Raw genomic sequence first — 14,860 nt, forward strand, 5'->3', positions numbered from 1 at the left:
TCAGAAAGGTACATAGCAGACATCCAGACTCTCAGTTCTTTTAAAACAGTAGAAAATCAACCCCACTTTTAAAATCATACAAAACCAATAGAAATAATGTTTAATGAGAGGAAATGGAGCCTGCCCTGCAACGGTACTAAAGCATCTTAGTGGATGTGGTATAAATGTCATGGACCGAAGCAAACCCAGTCATATTACAGGTAAGAGGAGCTGCAGACCAGGTAGGTTAAGTAACTAGTTAGTACCTGTCCTGAGGTTGCAAATACTGATTTGATTGTTTTAGTTCCAGATTGAATGTTATAATACTACAGACTTCTAGGAGGTCATCTCTCTTAAACTTATAATATCCTTGTGATATTTTTTAAAAGTCTTCTTTGTATAGTTAGCATGTGTTCCTGTTATTCATGCTTCATTTTATGTTCTTAATACATGTCTATTTTAATGCAAAATAATGCTAAGTACAAATTTCTGTACTTCAGAGATTTAATTGATGCTTGAATTAAATATTATCCCAAGTTTTGAAATTCTTTAAGAAAAAAGTCCTTAACTTCCAGTAATCCCCACCATCATTAATTATATGGCTCAATTTTCATTTCGGTGAACTTTAGAACTAAAATCTTTATAATTAGTTTTAGCTGATGAATTTCTTTGTATTACCTAGACAGTCTGTTAATTTGGCTGCCTAGGATTTTTCCTCAGGCATTGAAATTTAGAGGGTGAAAATTTTTAATTGATTAAAAGTAATTTTGTGTGCATGCGCATGCCTGCACATGTTCGAGGGTGGGGTGCTATGCGGATTATTAATGTCCTTCAACTCTCCAGCCAGCCAGCCAAAAGCTGCTGGCCCAACATTAACCTCCTTATCATTCCAGAAAGATACTTGGATGTGGAAACTCAAGGGCATGCTCATGCCTGCTGTCCTTTCATACTCCTTTCCATCCTCCTCCTCTTCCCTTGGCCAGGAATTTGCTTTGAAGGTGTCTGTTTTGCAACTTGGGCATTAAATTATAAGTGAACATGTTTTATTATAACGTCGAAAAATGAGGGTTTCTTTTTGCCTTAGTAATTCCACTTTAATCTTTGCCAAGTATTTAAGAAAAAGGACAGGAAAAGCCATATTCACAGAAATGAAGAATGTAGTATGCCAATTTGCATTATTGCATGATCATTCATAAAATTGACATACTCAAAATAATTCACAATTCTTTCATTATTTGGCATTCAAATTGCTTTTATGAGTAAAGATTGTGGTATCATAGCTTACCTTTATGGTATAGTAACAAGGCAGTACCCAACTTGGGAATCTTAATTGCAAGTTATATAATAAAACTAGCCTCTTATTTTCATGTACTTTCTTTGGTTTTTATCCCATGTGTAGATTTCCATAATATCTCACAATATAGAACATTCCCTTACACCAGAAAACTCCCTCTGTTTTCTTTTAATAGTCACACCTTTCTTTCACCCCTAATATGTAGTAACCACTGATCTGTCCTCTGTCACTGTAGTTTTGTTTTCTCAAGAATGTTATGTAAATGGAATGTTTGTAACCCTTTGAGACTAATTCTTCATTCAGCATAATTATTTTGAGATTGATCCAAGCTATTGTATGTATCAATAATTTTCTTTATTGCTGAGTGATATTCTATTGTATGAATGTACCATCATTTGCTTATCCATTTGCCTATTTACTTGTTTTAAGACATTTGTGTTGTATGTGGTTTCTTGTGATTTTGAATAGAGCTACTTGGAACATTTGTGTACAGGTTTTGTGTGCATATATGCTTTCATTTCTCTAGGAGTGGGATTGCTGGGTCATATGGCAAGCGTATATTTAACTTTATAAGATACTGCGATACTGCCAACCTGTTTTTCTTCAGGACTGTATCATTTTTGTGTTCCTTTACTCTTTTGGTGACATATGAGAGTTCTACTTGCTGGGGATCATCATCAGCACTTTGTTCTGTCAGTTTATTTTATGTTAGCCATTCTAATGGATGTGTAGTGTTACCTCATGGTTTTAATTTGCATTTCCTCAATGGCTGATGTTGAAATCTTTCCATGTACAAAATTGCCTTTACTTCTTTGGTGAAGTGTGCATTCAAGTCTTTCTTCCAATTTTTAATTGTTTACTTCCTTTACTTCTATGAGAGTTTAAAAATACGTGTATATATGTATACATATATGTGTCAATATTCTGGATACAGGTCATTTGATGTTTTTATCTATAGCTTGTCTTTATTGTTTTAACTATCTGCTGAACAAGGTTTTTGGGGTGTTTTCTTTTTTAAGATTTTATTTATTTATTTTAGAGAGGAGAAGGGAGGGGGGAGAGAGCACGAGAGAAACATCAATGTACAGTTGCCTCTCGTGTGCCCTTTTTGGGGGACCTGGCCTGCAACCTAGGCATGTGCCCTGACTGGGAATCCAACTGGCGACCTTTTGGTTTGCAGGCCAGTGCTCAGGCCACTGAGCCACACCAGCCAGAGCAGAACAAGTGTTTTGATGGAGCACAATTTATTTTTTTTCCTATATACATCATGCTTTTAGTATTATGTAAGAAGTCGCTTAAAATCTCAGATGACATTTTTTTCTTTTGTTTTATTCTAATAAACCTTTTTCTTTGAATTACTACAATGCTTTGGAAATGATATGCTACATATAACTAGATGTTTTTCTCCTAAAGCAGAGGTTAATGTTGAATGTTAATCAGTGGTTTAAAAAAAGTCAGGACTCAGAATTATATCAATAATAATTACTCTGACTACTTAAAAAGATTTGTGTTGAACAAATTCTACAAAGGGAAGGTACATGAATGGCTAGTGTGGTTCTTTTATGCCCGTGGATATATTTGTTTTTTCTTTTTATGCAGAAAAACAAAACAGATTCATTTTCTTTGGATCTTGGTTAGGCCCCATTTTTTTTTAATAGACTTTATTTTTAGAGCAGTTTTAGGTTCACATCAAAACTGAGCAGAAGGTACAGGGATGTTTCATATGCCTTCTGCCTCCACACACACGCACACAGCCTCCCCTGCTTCCTGCATCTCGCACTGGAGTGGCACATGCGTTACAAAGGGTGAACCTACACTGATGTATCTCTGTCACCACCCAGTCTGTAGTTTACAGTAGGGCTCTCTCTATTGGTGTGCATTCTGTGGGTTTTAACACATAAATTAGGGAATGTATCCTTTGTTACAGTACCAAAGAGGATAGTTTCACTGCCTTTCCATAGCTCCTTCCACCCTGACCCCTGGCAATCTGTGGTTTTACAGCCTCCTTAGTTTTACCTTTTCTAGAATGTCATATAGCACTTGGAGTCATATGATATGTAGCCTTTTCAGATTGTCTTCTTTCACTTGGTATTATGCACTTAAGGTTCCTCCATGTCTTTTCATGGCTGTATTCTGTTGTCCGGATGTATCTATTCATTGACTAAAGAACATCTTGGTTGCTTCCAAGTTTTGGCAATTATGAACAAAGCTGCTATAAACATCTGTGTGGGGGATTTTGTGTGGACATGAGTTATCAATTCCTTTGGTTTTTATACCAAGGAACATAATTGCAGGATCATTATGGTAAGAATATATCTAGTTGTGTAAGAAACTGCTGAACTGTCTTCCAAAGTGGCTGGTGCCATTTTGCATTTCCAACAGCAATGAATGAGAATGCTTGTTAATCTACATCCTTACCAGCATTTGGTGTTGTGTTTGAGGTTTTGCCCATTCTAATTCATGTGTAGTGGTATCCCATTATATTTTTAATTTGCATTTTTTGGTGATCAGATTGAATATCTTTTTCTGTGCTTATTTAGCATCTGAATTTTTTGGTGAGGTGTCCAGGTGTTTTGTCAGTTTTTTTAATTTGGTTATTTGTTTTCTTATTGCTGAGTTTTATGAATTCTTTGTATACAGTTAAGTCCTCACTTAACATTGTTAGGTTCTGTGCCTTCAAGTGTGATGACATATACGAAACTGATTTTACCGTGGCTAGGAAACAAGATGGAACAGTCCTTTATTAGATACATCTTGTGCAAGTATTTTCTCCCAGTCTGTCTTGTCTTCTTGTTCCCTTGATCAAAATCTGTTGCTCTGCATATGATTCTAGTTATTCACCAGGCTCGTCATCTGTTTTTGAACTGTTGTCTGTATATTGCTTTATCCTTTGCAAGGCTCAGTGCCATGCACAGCCCTCAGTTTTCAACTACTCATTTTAGTCTCTGTCATAGCAGACTCCGTTCTACTCTCAACTTCCATGGCTTTACTTGTTCTTGTTTGTCTCACCCTTCAAATTCCAGCTCTTCGAATGGATACCTTGTACTTCCCTGCGTCAGGCCCCTTTTGATTCTGGTATCACCTCTACAGCAGGGTTCCTTCCCACTTGCCTTTGATGGTACAAAAACAGATGGTTTGGTTGTCTTAGAGTGTGAGACTAACAATGTTGCCGTCCCCCACACTGTCCCCTCTTTCTCTTTTTCAAAATTTCTGTATTGTTACGTTAATAATTTATAAAATCAGATCAATTTTTTTCACTTAATGTATATTTTTCATTTATATGCCAATTTTTCTTTTTAAGCCTGTTTAATTCTCATAAAAGTTCAATTTTCATCTGATTCCTACCATTTATTGTATATATTTGAATAAATATCCATTTACTTTTCATGTATCAGAGTAGAAAGATATTTTCCTGGGATGGTATTAAAGAAATAATTTTTTGCTCATAGACTGATTTGAAGAATCAACAGGTGGTTACAGCAAGGGTATCTAAGGCATTATTGTACATCTTAGATGTGTGTGTATGTGTAGTCACTCAAAATTAAATAAAATTAACTCAGTAGCTATTTTTTGCTTAATATTCTCTGTTATTGATTTGTAAGGATAATTGTTTGAAGTGTGATGCAAATGAAGCTTTATGGCAGCTTGTGCTAGTTGATCACATTATTTTGTTGAAAGTCAGGTATAAATATTACATAAACACTTGTTGATATATTTTACTTTAAAGAGTATTATTTTGAAAAACATACTATATTTTATCATGTTTTCATTCATTCAAATAAATACACCAAGCACATTTTTGTTTTCCAAAATCAGAGTGACTTTAGTATAGTTAACACATAACTTAATTTTTACAGCAAAGGAGTATACAGAGGTTTACTTAAGTCCTTAAAACTAATTAATTGCAAAAAATTCTGGTGTTTGGAATATATCATTTTTGTTACGTAGTAGAGTATCTCTAGTATTGTCATGATTTTAATTTAATTAACACTCAAAATTTAGTGCTTCAGTGAAAGAATATGAAGTTTGGTGAAGAATTTTGTAAATAGCTACATTTTCAACTTGTGTTCATAGCTATCTTGGGAATTTGTATCTGACAAATGGTAGACTTATGGGTTTAAATAAATGATATTTTTTCTACTTTGCATAATAGTATTTGTTAAACACAGTACTATAAACTAACCAACATGGATGTTTATCACTTTTGATATAGTCAACATTTTTATGGGAGAATTTCTGGGTGATATGTTTTGAAGTTCAGATGCTTCAAAATACAGTTGTGAACAAAAGATTAAGTATAGGCTAGTGGTTGTAGAATAGATGTATTGTCCCCTCTCTAATATCTTTTGAAGACCTCATTTCCTCTAATATGTAAGAAAAAATAAATTAGATACAGTTTTCTCAATTTGAACTTATTCTGTCATGTGTTGGGAATAGTGTGTTATGTGTATTTTCTTTCAGTGTTTGGCACTTCCAACCACTTGTTTACACTAGTTATAATATACAATGACATTTTATTGCATGTGTTTAGAATTCGGATTTATAGATATTTATATATTTCAACTCATGTATTAATTTGTTTTTTAAAAAAAACATCATGACTTCAGATTCTCCCCAACCTGGAAGAAATTTACTATTGCAGATTATCTGTGGTAAAGGATATTTGGAGATACAGATGTGTGGTGAGGCTGGAGTTAACTGAGAATTGAGCTATACCTTACCATGGAAGATTAGTTGGATTTAAATAACAGGGAGAGGTTGGCAGTGTAGTCCCAAAGAGTCATGGGAACTTAGAGGACAAACGCAATACTTCTTCATTTAATGCTAGAACCAGAGTCTAGATTCTGTTTTCTACTTAAATACTTTCTATTGGACTAATAGCATAGCAGGAAGAAGTGGTCAGTAACCTCCTATTGAAGAAAGTGGAAGTATGTTTGTGGACTTTGTAAAGAAATTCTTGAATCTACGTAGTTGTATCAGGATTGCATTAGAAAGGCATTTCAGACTCGGGGAACTTAATGTGCAAAGACAGATGTCCTGAGAGAGCTTACCGTGTTGGAAGTGGACCAGGGATTAGAGGGTGGGGTGAGCTAAAGGTTCTTAACATACAAATGCCAGGCACTGTTGTAGGTGCAGGAGATTCACATGGAAAAGATAGAATCCCTGCTGCTGTATGTTTTGGTGGGAAAAGCAATAAACTAGTAATATAGTGGGTAGTGATGAGTACTGTGCAGAAAAATGAACGGTAGGGTAAAGGAGTAAAGATAGAGGTTGTTGTTTGAAATAGGTGGTCAGGGGAAACCTGTTTGTGGAGGTGAAACTTGAGTAGAAAGAAATGAGGGAGTGAGCTGTGAATCAAGGCAGAAGAAATGTCAGAGCACATTTGCTGTATGCAGCTCCATTGTAGCTAGAGTGTACTAAATTAATAGTTAATGTTCCCTGAGTGTTTAATGAGTGCCAGGCACTGTTCTAAGTGTGTTAGGAGTGTTAATGCAATCCTTAGAACAATCCTACACGATGGACACTATTTCACATGTAAGGAAACTAAAGCATAGGGATTAAATAATTTACCCAAAGTCACACACCTAGTCAGGGAGCTGGGATTTGAGCCCAGGTAATTTGACTCCAGAATCAGTGGTCTCACCATTCTTCAAAGACAGGAGAGGGAAGGTGGAGTTGGAGCGATGACCTGGGACCAGTTCTATAGAGGCTTGTATTTCCTTACAAGTGTTTAGGATTCTATTCCGACTGTGATATTAAGAAATGCCCAGGAGGTTGCTTTATGATTTCGGAAGTCAAGGGAAGGGCCTGGACTATACAAAACACATTTGTTAGTCATCCGTACATAGGTTATATTATAGCTTAAAATATTTCTATTGGTCTGTAACGTTTCTTTAATTTAAAATTGAAGATTCCACTTTATTTTATCAAACAGATAAGTGCATGTATACATATGAGTGTGTGCACGTGTGTGTATGTGTAAACAAACTGTAATGAACTCTTCTGTTAATAGGTGCGAGAGGATGTACTTAATTCATTGAATAACAACTTTCTTCAAACGCTAAATCAAGCTTGGAATGATCATCAAACAGCTATGGTGATGATCAGAGACATACTAATGTATATGGTAAGTAGAGTTTTTTCTTGTTTTTCCTTTAAGAAGTCAGATATTTCAAAATGTTTTCTTGTTACATTTAGTTGAATAGTATGTCAGTGTGGAAGGTGCTTTTTTTTTTTTTAATAAACTATATTTCACTTGCAAGGGCCACCTTAGCTTATGAGTAAAAGATTTAGTGTTTCATGTACTTAATGATTGGAATGAAAGACTTGGAGGATAAGATGTTATTTTTTTTCTTCAATATCTAGCATTTTTGCTTCAAAATGGGAAATATTGAAAACCTTTATTAATATCGCTTGAGTGTAAGGGTGGTTAAATGACAACATGATAGATGAAAGGCAAATATTTTATTACACATTTTTAAAACCTAATGTCCTCCTATCTTCAGTGAAAGGGGATGTCATTAATTCAAATACTTTTGTAATAACTGTACTCTATTAGCTGCCATCTATTTATTCTAATAGTAAATCCTTGGAGTATTACATATCCTTCAGATATATGAGGGGTGACCAAAACAATCCCAGAATTTACTTATAAAAAATTGTGTATTTATTCTTACATGTTTAAACTTCAGTCACCGTCGTAGTACTCTCCATTTGATGTGATACACCTATGAAGACAGTTTTTCCACTGCTTAAAACAGTTTTTGAACTTGCCGATTTGTGTGCCTTTTAGTGCATCTGCCTTTTCTTGTTTCACCTCTTCTGCATTGGTAAAACATTTCCCTTTGAGGACTTTTTTCATCCAGGGAAATAAAGAAAGTTTCTCAGGGCAAGATCCGGTGAATAAGGAGGATGGGGTGGATAGGGGTCATGCTGTTTTTGGTCAAAAACTGCCGAACACCCCTTGTAGTGTGGGCAGGTGTGCTCGTAAATCACCCATCATGAAATGGGCAAACACATTGAAAGAGTCTTCTAAACAAAATTGCTGAAGCTGAACACAGCCTGTCACAACAATGCCAGCCGGTACACTGATAGAGTTGGGTTCCTAGAACACTCACCTATATAGATCGGGAGAAGCCTGTACTACAAGGGACCCACCCTCCAGAAGATAATTCCGGTTTGGGGGAGGGTCCCCTTTGTACGTTTCATTTTTTCACGTATTATTACTGTTATTTCTTTCAGTTAAGACAAATATCTTGTTCAGTACAACAATTTGGAAAACATTGACTTGAGCTAAGGTGTTTCATTACTTTAAAGGTGATAAACTATCAGGTTTTTTTAAACTTCAGTATGATTATAGAATGAAAGTAAACCCATCAAACTGCTTAATTATTCTGTCACTACAAAATGACCAAGCTATAACATCTTATTATATCAGTGCTCATATTTGGGAAATGGAAATAATGATTTTCTTTTAAGCTTTTACTTTTTGCTTTTCAAATTTTTATTTTATTTTCTTTAGTTGTAATGAAGTAGTAAGAGTTTTCCTAGTTTCTTTTACTTACTAGAATAAAGTAATGTGTGGAACGAATGTTCAGTGAGAGAAAACATGTTCTGCTGGTAAATTCAGTCAGGCCTATATCACCCTGGTTTTGTAGGGCCTAGTGGCAAGGAGGTCAGGAAGAGGGTACTTCATTTCTCAAGGGTTTGGTAAAAGGTGCAATAAATTGTTTAGTGTTTCTGAGCCTCATTTTCCTTTTCAGAATATAGATTCATGTTGTGCTGACATTTGGAGGAAATGAGATAGTAGTATATAAAAACATATGATGTTTGGGATGTAACTGTGAAATGAGTTAGCTTATTACTGTTCTCTTTAACTTCTGCTGGATTTGGTGAGTCTTTATATTTTAACACTAAGGTAGAAGTCCACCTATAATTTCATGGTCCGTTGCTCTACTAACACAAGTATTTTAAAATTACATACACACTCAATCTTTTATCATGTTACTTTTTTAAAAGATTTTATTTATTTATTTTTAGAGAGGGGGAAGGGAGAGAGAAAGGAGAGAGACATCAATTGACTGCCACTTGCAACTGGGGACCTCGCCTGCAACCCAGGACTCTAACCAGCAACCTTTTAGTTTGCAGGCTGGCACTCAGCCCACTGACCACACCAGCCAGGGCTTGTTATTTTTTTTTATTTGTTTTATTTCAGTTATCTGTCTATCTATCTATCTATCTATTCTCATGAAATGTTAGCAGCTAATGTGGCCATAGTCAAGTTCATTCCTCAGCTTCCTCGTTCATAAAATGAAATATGGTACCAACGAGATAGAGTAGCCATGAGGCTTAAAGGATCCATTTATATAAAGTATTTTCAGAGCCCCAGACTAAAATGTGCCCAGTAAAATTTAACTAATATTATTATTTCTTGTCCCCTCAACCTTTCATCAACCTATCTGGTAGCGCTACAACCCTAGATAAACCCAGCAACTTAAACCTTTCCTGGGCCTCTGTTGGAGAAGCCCCACATAGGGTAGGTCAGTGCCACCATTTGTCCTTTGTCACAGACCTCCAGTCAGCCCCCTACACTACCCAGTAGCCTCACTCTTTCTCTAGCCAGCTCATTCCACCACTTTGAAATTATTGTTTCTCTTCAAACTTCCAGCTGTCCTGTTGGTCCCCTTGCTTTTAATAACTCATCTTGCCTTCTGCCTCTCAGGGAAAAGAGAGAGCATCAGGTGGAAACTATGTTAGTGTCTTGCCACTGAATCTACAATTTTACCTGTATTTTCTCCCCTTTTGTGTTTTTCTTTTTCCATCCTGTTTTAATGGAGGGTAGTGTCTCTCTGGCAAAAGCCAATACTCTACCCCTTGTAAGGATTACATCCCTTTTTACCTTGTCAAAAACCAAAAGTATTTTCAGGTTCTGCCTTTACACTGGGTCTTACTCATCAGTTTTAGTATGTTTGGGCCACTCACATCCTCAAAATGAAATTCTACTGAATTTTGTTTTGGGTCCTCGAGTTACTAAACATCTCATAAGAAATGTTGACACTTGTTATCTCCCTTTTCTCATCTTTCATTCAGTTTGGGTATGTTCCAGTTAAGATTCTGTCTCAAGTATTCTGTTCAGTCTTACCCTTATCAGGATCACCATATTTGCACATCTGAAGGCAAAGATCACTGCTAATTCTCCTGCTTTTTTATTTTTGTCCAGCAGTATTTGCACAGTTGGGCAGTCATTTCTTCTCACATGTTGGGTCCTTAATTTCTGTGACACAGCACTCCCTTACTGTGCCTCCTCCCTTTCTGACTTTCTCTTCTTAGCCACCCCCCCTCTGCCATTTAACTAGAGGCATTCTTGGGGCTTTGACCTAGTTTTCCTTCTCCTGGTATACCTACCTCATTTACTACCATGGTTTCATTTAGTGCCTCTGTGTAGTTGATTCCCAAATTATGTCTGCAGTCTCATTCTCTGAGATTCAGACTCATACATTCATTTGTCTAGTTGACAGCTCCCTGCATTGTCTGAGAGGTATTTCAAACTTGGCATTTCCAAGTGAGCTCATAATCTGTGTCAATTCATTTCATTTGTTTATGGGACTTATTTTTGTCAGTTTCTTCTCCCTCTTTCCATATCGTATATTTCGATAATTGGCAATTTCTGTTTTTATGTCTACTACCTAAGACCAGATCACCTTCATTTCTTTCCTTTCTCTTCATATAATAACTAGTCTTAAAACATTGTGCTCCTCTCTCTTTTCCATGTTGCTCCTAGAGTTACTATTTTAAAGCACATGATGTTACTTCCCTGCAGAGATCCTTCTCATCTTCAAATCTTCGAACATGTCTCCTGTCTGAAAATGTTTCTAGAATGTTTCCTTTCTTTATGTGATTTATTCCTACTTACCCTCTAGAACTTAGCTTAATTTCTGGTAAGCTTTCCCTGACCCATGCTACACGTACTGCCTGCTGGCCACAGCTGTTCTGATCGTACCTGGTACTGTTCCTTTGCAGCATTTATCACGTTCATTAACCACCGTTTAGTGCCTTGTTTTCTTAGACTGAACTTTATGAGATCTGTCACCACACTGCATCTCCCACACCCAGCAGAACTCCTTGAGCAAACCTAGGCACTTACATATCTCGAAAGAGTTAATATACATAGATTTCAAAATAGCTTGTCCTTTTTCAAAATGCTTATTAAAAATACGTTCTTTTATATTCAGAAATTAAAGAGTTGATGAGGTTTCTTCATGTTTCACAAAGTAGAATCCTTTCGTTTTCTTTATTTTGCCCTTCTTCCCCGAGGTTTTCTGGTCTTAATTAAATGAGGGCTTTTTAAATTTAAGGTATACTTTATATACCTTGAAATGTACAGAAATAAAGTATATAAAATTATTTTTGATAAGTGTGTGCATCCATGCATCCAGTATTTTAGTCAAAGTAAATAAGTGATTTTAGTTGTCTAAAAATCAAAAAAGTAGTCGATGTCTGCATTACTTTTGGTCACATTGCCTGCTAGCTAGAGCATATACTTGAAGTGTTCTGGTTATACCTTCATGGAGACAAAACAGATCTCTTCTTCCAATGAATACTAGTTCTAACTGTTGGAATTTTAGATCTCAGGCTCAGAGAAGGAGAGAAGATACTTCAGTGTCTACCCACCTACCACCTACCACCTACTCAGCCAGCTGACTTTACTTTAACAAGGGGTATCTGTGTCTAAAGTGCCATGAGCCCCAATGTATGGGTACCTTGGGATGCACTAACTCCTGAAAATGACAATGTATTCACAGGTTACATGGAAGCAGCCATTGGTCAAAATTTGTCCCACATAACTTTGTTGTTTGGCAGGTTCAGTGTTTCAAAAAAAAAAAAATGTTTATGCCTCTAGATGAAACATGTGACCTCCAGTTTCTGCCACTCCACCTCTTCCTGGTGTTTGAGACTTGCATTACCTGTTTAGACTCTGAAGGCAGTAGAGTTTGTGATCTCTGCTTTACTTAAATTGGTTATTTTAAGTTCATTCTGTTCATAAAAGAACAGTTAACATATTAAACTTCTAAGATTGGTTTGAGGTTGCTCAGTATGACCTTTATTTTCAGCTTTAATTATTTAATTATTTAAAAGATTAATGATTGTGGGAAAAATTAAATATTTTATAAAGTTTGTTATAGGTTATAAAGTAACTTTAATTATTGGTATAATCAATAAATTGAGATTATCAGTTTGTTTTTTCCCATTAAACATTATACAACATCAGGATGAAATTATGGGTGGTATTCTCTAAGCTATTTTTGAGCAATTAGAATTCATGTCAGGAAAGGAAAGAGAAAAAAGGGTTTTCTGTTGTGATATGTAGGTTAATGGATGGTTAGTAGAGGAATTTTCTGCCTAAAATGATGGTAAATTTCAAAGATATTTTCATGTTTTTACTTGAATTTGTCTGTATTTCTGGTCATTTTTATGAACAGCAAGATAGAGTATTTCAGGTTAAAGATTAGAGACTGTAAATTCAAAATCGTAGGGGAAAGATAATCTAGGAAAGAGGGTCAGTACTTCTTTTGAAGCATTTGGAAAGTCATCAAGGATGGGTAAAACGGTGAGGTGGAACGTAGCAACAGCTTTGTGGAGAGGAGCTGAAAAACTCTTCTGATGCTCTTCCAAGTAAAGTCGGAGGTGGGACCATCCGTTTAGGGTGACAGCCATGTGAGGTGTTGAGGAATGGGGTAGGCTAAATAATGATCCTCCGAATATGTCCATGACTGATTTTTGGAACCTAATGATTGTTACCTTGAAAGGTAAAGGGAACTTTGTAAATGTGATTAGGTTAAGGGCCTTGAAATGAGATTGTCCTAGGTGGTTCTGGTAGGCCCCCAAAGGGGTCTCCCGGTGTGCTTACCAAAGGGTTGCAGGAGATGGGAGTCAGAGGAGAAGGCAGTGTGCGGACAGAGGCAGGGATGGGAGTGACACGCTTCGAAGATGGGGGAGGCTGCAGCCAAGGAATACCTGTGGTCATCAGAAGCTGAGAAAGGCAAGGAAGTGGATTCCCCCCTCAGAACCTCCAGAAGGAACCAGCTCTGTAGTCATCCTGACCTTAACCCAATGAAACTGATTTTAGTCTAGAACTCTTAAGAGAATATAAAAGCTACTAAATTTTTGGTAATTTGTTTAGCAGCAGTAGGAAATTAATACAAGAGAGAAGTTTGGAATAACTCCTCTGCTGGGGTCAGCTATCTATAAACAAATGGATTATCTGTGGTTGTGAGAGGATAATTTAGGTGAGGTGGCACAAATTTCATATAGTAGAGGCAGGCAGCAGAGTTTGTGCTTTTTCTGAAGGTACTTAGACATCTCAGAGAAGAATATTCAAAATAAGGGAAAGCCAGTGATAGACGTTGCCTAAGGGTGTGGGGGAGAATTCTGATTGCTAGTGGCATTAATGAAATGATCATGGACTGTTTTAATAAGTAGGCAAGTGAATCCTAAGGTTCTAGGAAATAGAGGTATTAGGTATTAGGGATCAATAGATCTGAAGATCCAGTGAGCATGAGGAGCAGGTTTGTCAAACTACAATAAAGTAAGGGGAAGTGGGAGGAAAATATCTTCAGTGCCAGAAATGTTTGATGTTTTCTAATGATGGGTTTCAGGATTTGCCTGTATCAATATGGGGGAGGGGGCAGGGAATCCTAGTAAAATGGGAGATGAAAATTAAGGCATCTGTAAGGACTTATGTCAGATTGGCCACTATTATGAATGTTAAAGTTACCGAAGGTAATAAATGTCAAGGAGTAGAGTTGTGAGAAATGTAAATTATTTGCTGAAGCTACTAAGGATTTGTATGTCCCTGGAAGTCAGAAATAGGATGAGAATATGGAGATGGTGGAATTTGTGAGTTTGTATTTTTTTTCTATAGATTTTGATGGTTTTAGGTTCAAGAAACATTTCTTTTTTCCAATGTTCTAGGTTACACATTTAGGGAAGTTTGAAAAGTAGCTGTATTCTGGATGAGCACAGATAGTTTGCTTAAGAATCTTGGCACTTCCTCTGCTTTCAAAATGATATCTTAGAAAATGGGTCCAGTGGCTTTTGGGCTGTTAAGCATCACACCTGTTTAGTATTTTTAATGGCTGCTTTTGCAAGAGTGGTTTGTTCAAGACAGGCTTTCCCCATATGTTCTCTAGTTCTTGCGTTTGTGGCTGACAGTGTAAGACCTTGACATCTTTATGGTTAGGTCAAAAGCCAAGCACTAGACCTTTATGTAAAATAAAACCAGGGCATCATCATAATATTTTAAAGGTTAAGAGTGTTGTACTTGACAATTAGGAATTCATTGCCTTCCATCTCAATGTCTGTTTCAAACAAATTAATAGAACCACGAACACTGTGGTTACTGTGACCTGTGAACTGTTTTTGTGTGTGCACAGTGATGGTATAGCCAACAGTCCATGACATTGAGTTTAGGGAGGCAAGTATATATTAAGCACAAGGTGTAGGCCCTGTGGTACAGTCAGAGATAGAGCATGTATTTCTTGATGTAATAAAGGAAGTGAAACTTTTGTACATAAAGGGGAAGCTCCC

General features: G+C 36.4%; 1 protein-coding gene across 3 annotated transcripts in view; it reads left to right on the forward strand.

Annotated features, from left to right (window-relative positions):
• Window positions 1-14,860, forward strand: part of CUL3 (cullin 3) — an 84,770-nt gene that overhangs the window by 32,177 nt on the left and 37,733 nt on the right. For all 3 annotated transcript variants that reach the window (XM_045853263.1, XM_045853269.1, XM_045853277.1), the window contains one exon: window positions 7,287-7,400. In XM_045853263.1, the coding sequence (XP_045709219.1) occupies window positions 7,287-7,400 (114 nt within the window). The remainder of the gene's footprint in view (window positions 1-7,286; window positions 7,401-14,860) is intronic.

This window comes from Phyllostomus hastatus, unplaced genomic scaffold (genome assembly GCF_019186645.2).
Source record: "Phyllostomus hastatus isolate PE091 unplaced genomic scaffold, TTU_PhHast_1.1 phas_contig_137, whole genome shotgun sequence".
Classification (NCBI taxonomy): domain Eukaryota; kingdom Metazoa; phylum Chordata; class Mammalia; order Chiroptera; family Phyllostomidae; genus Phyllostomus; species Phyllostomus hastatus.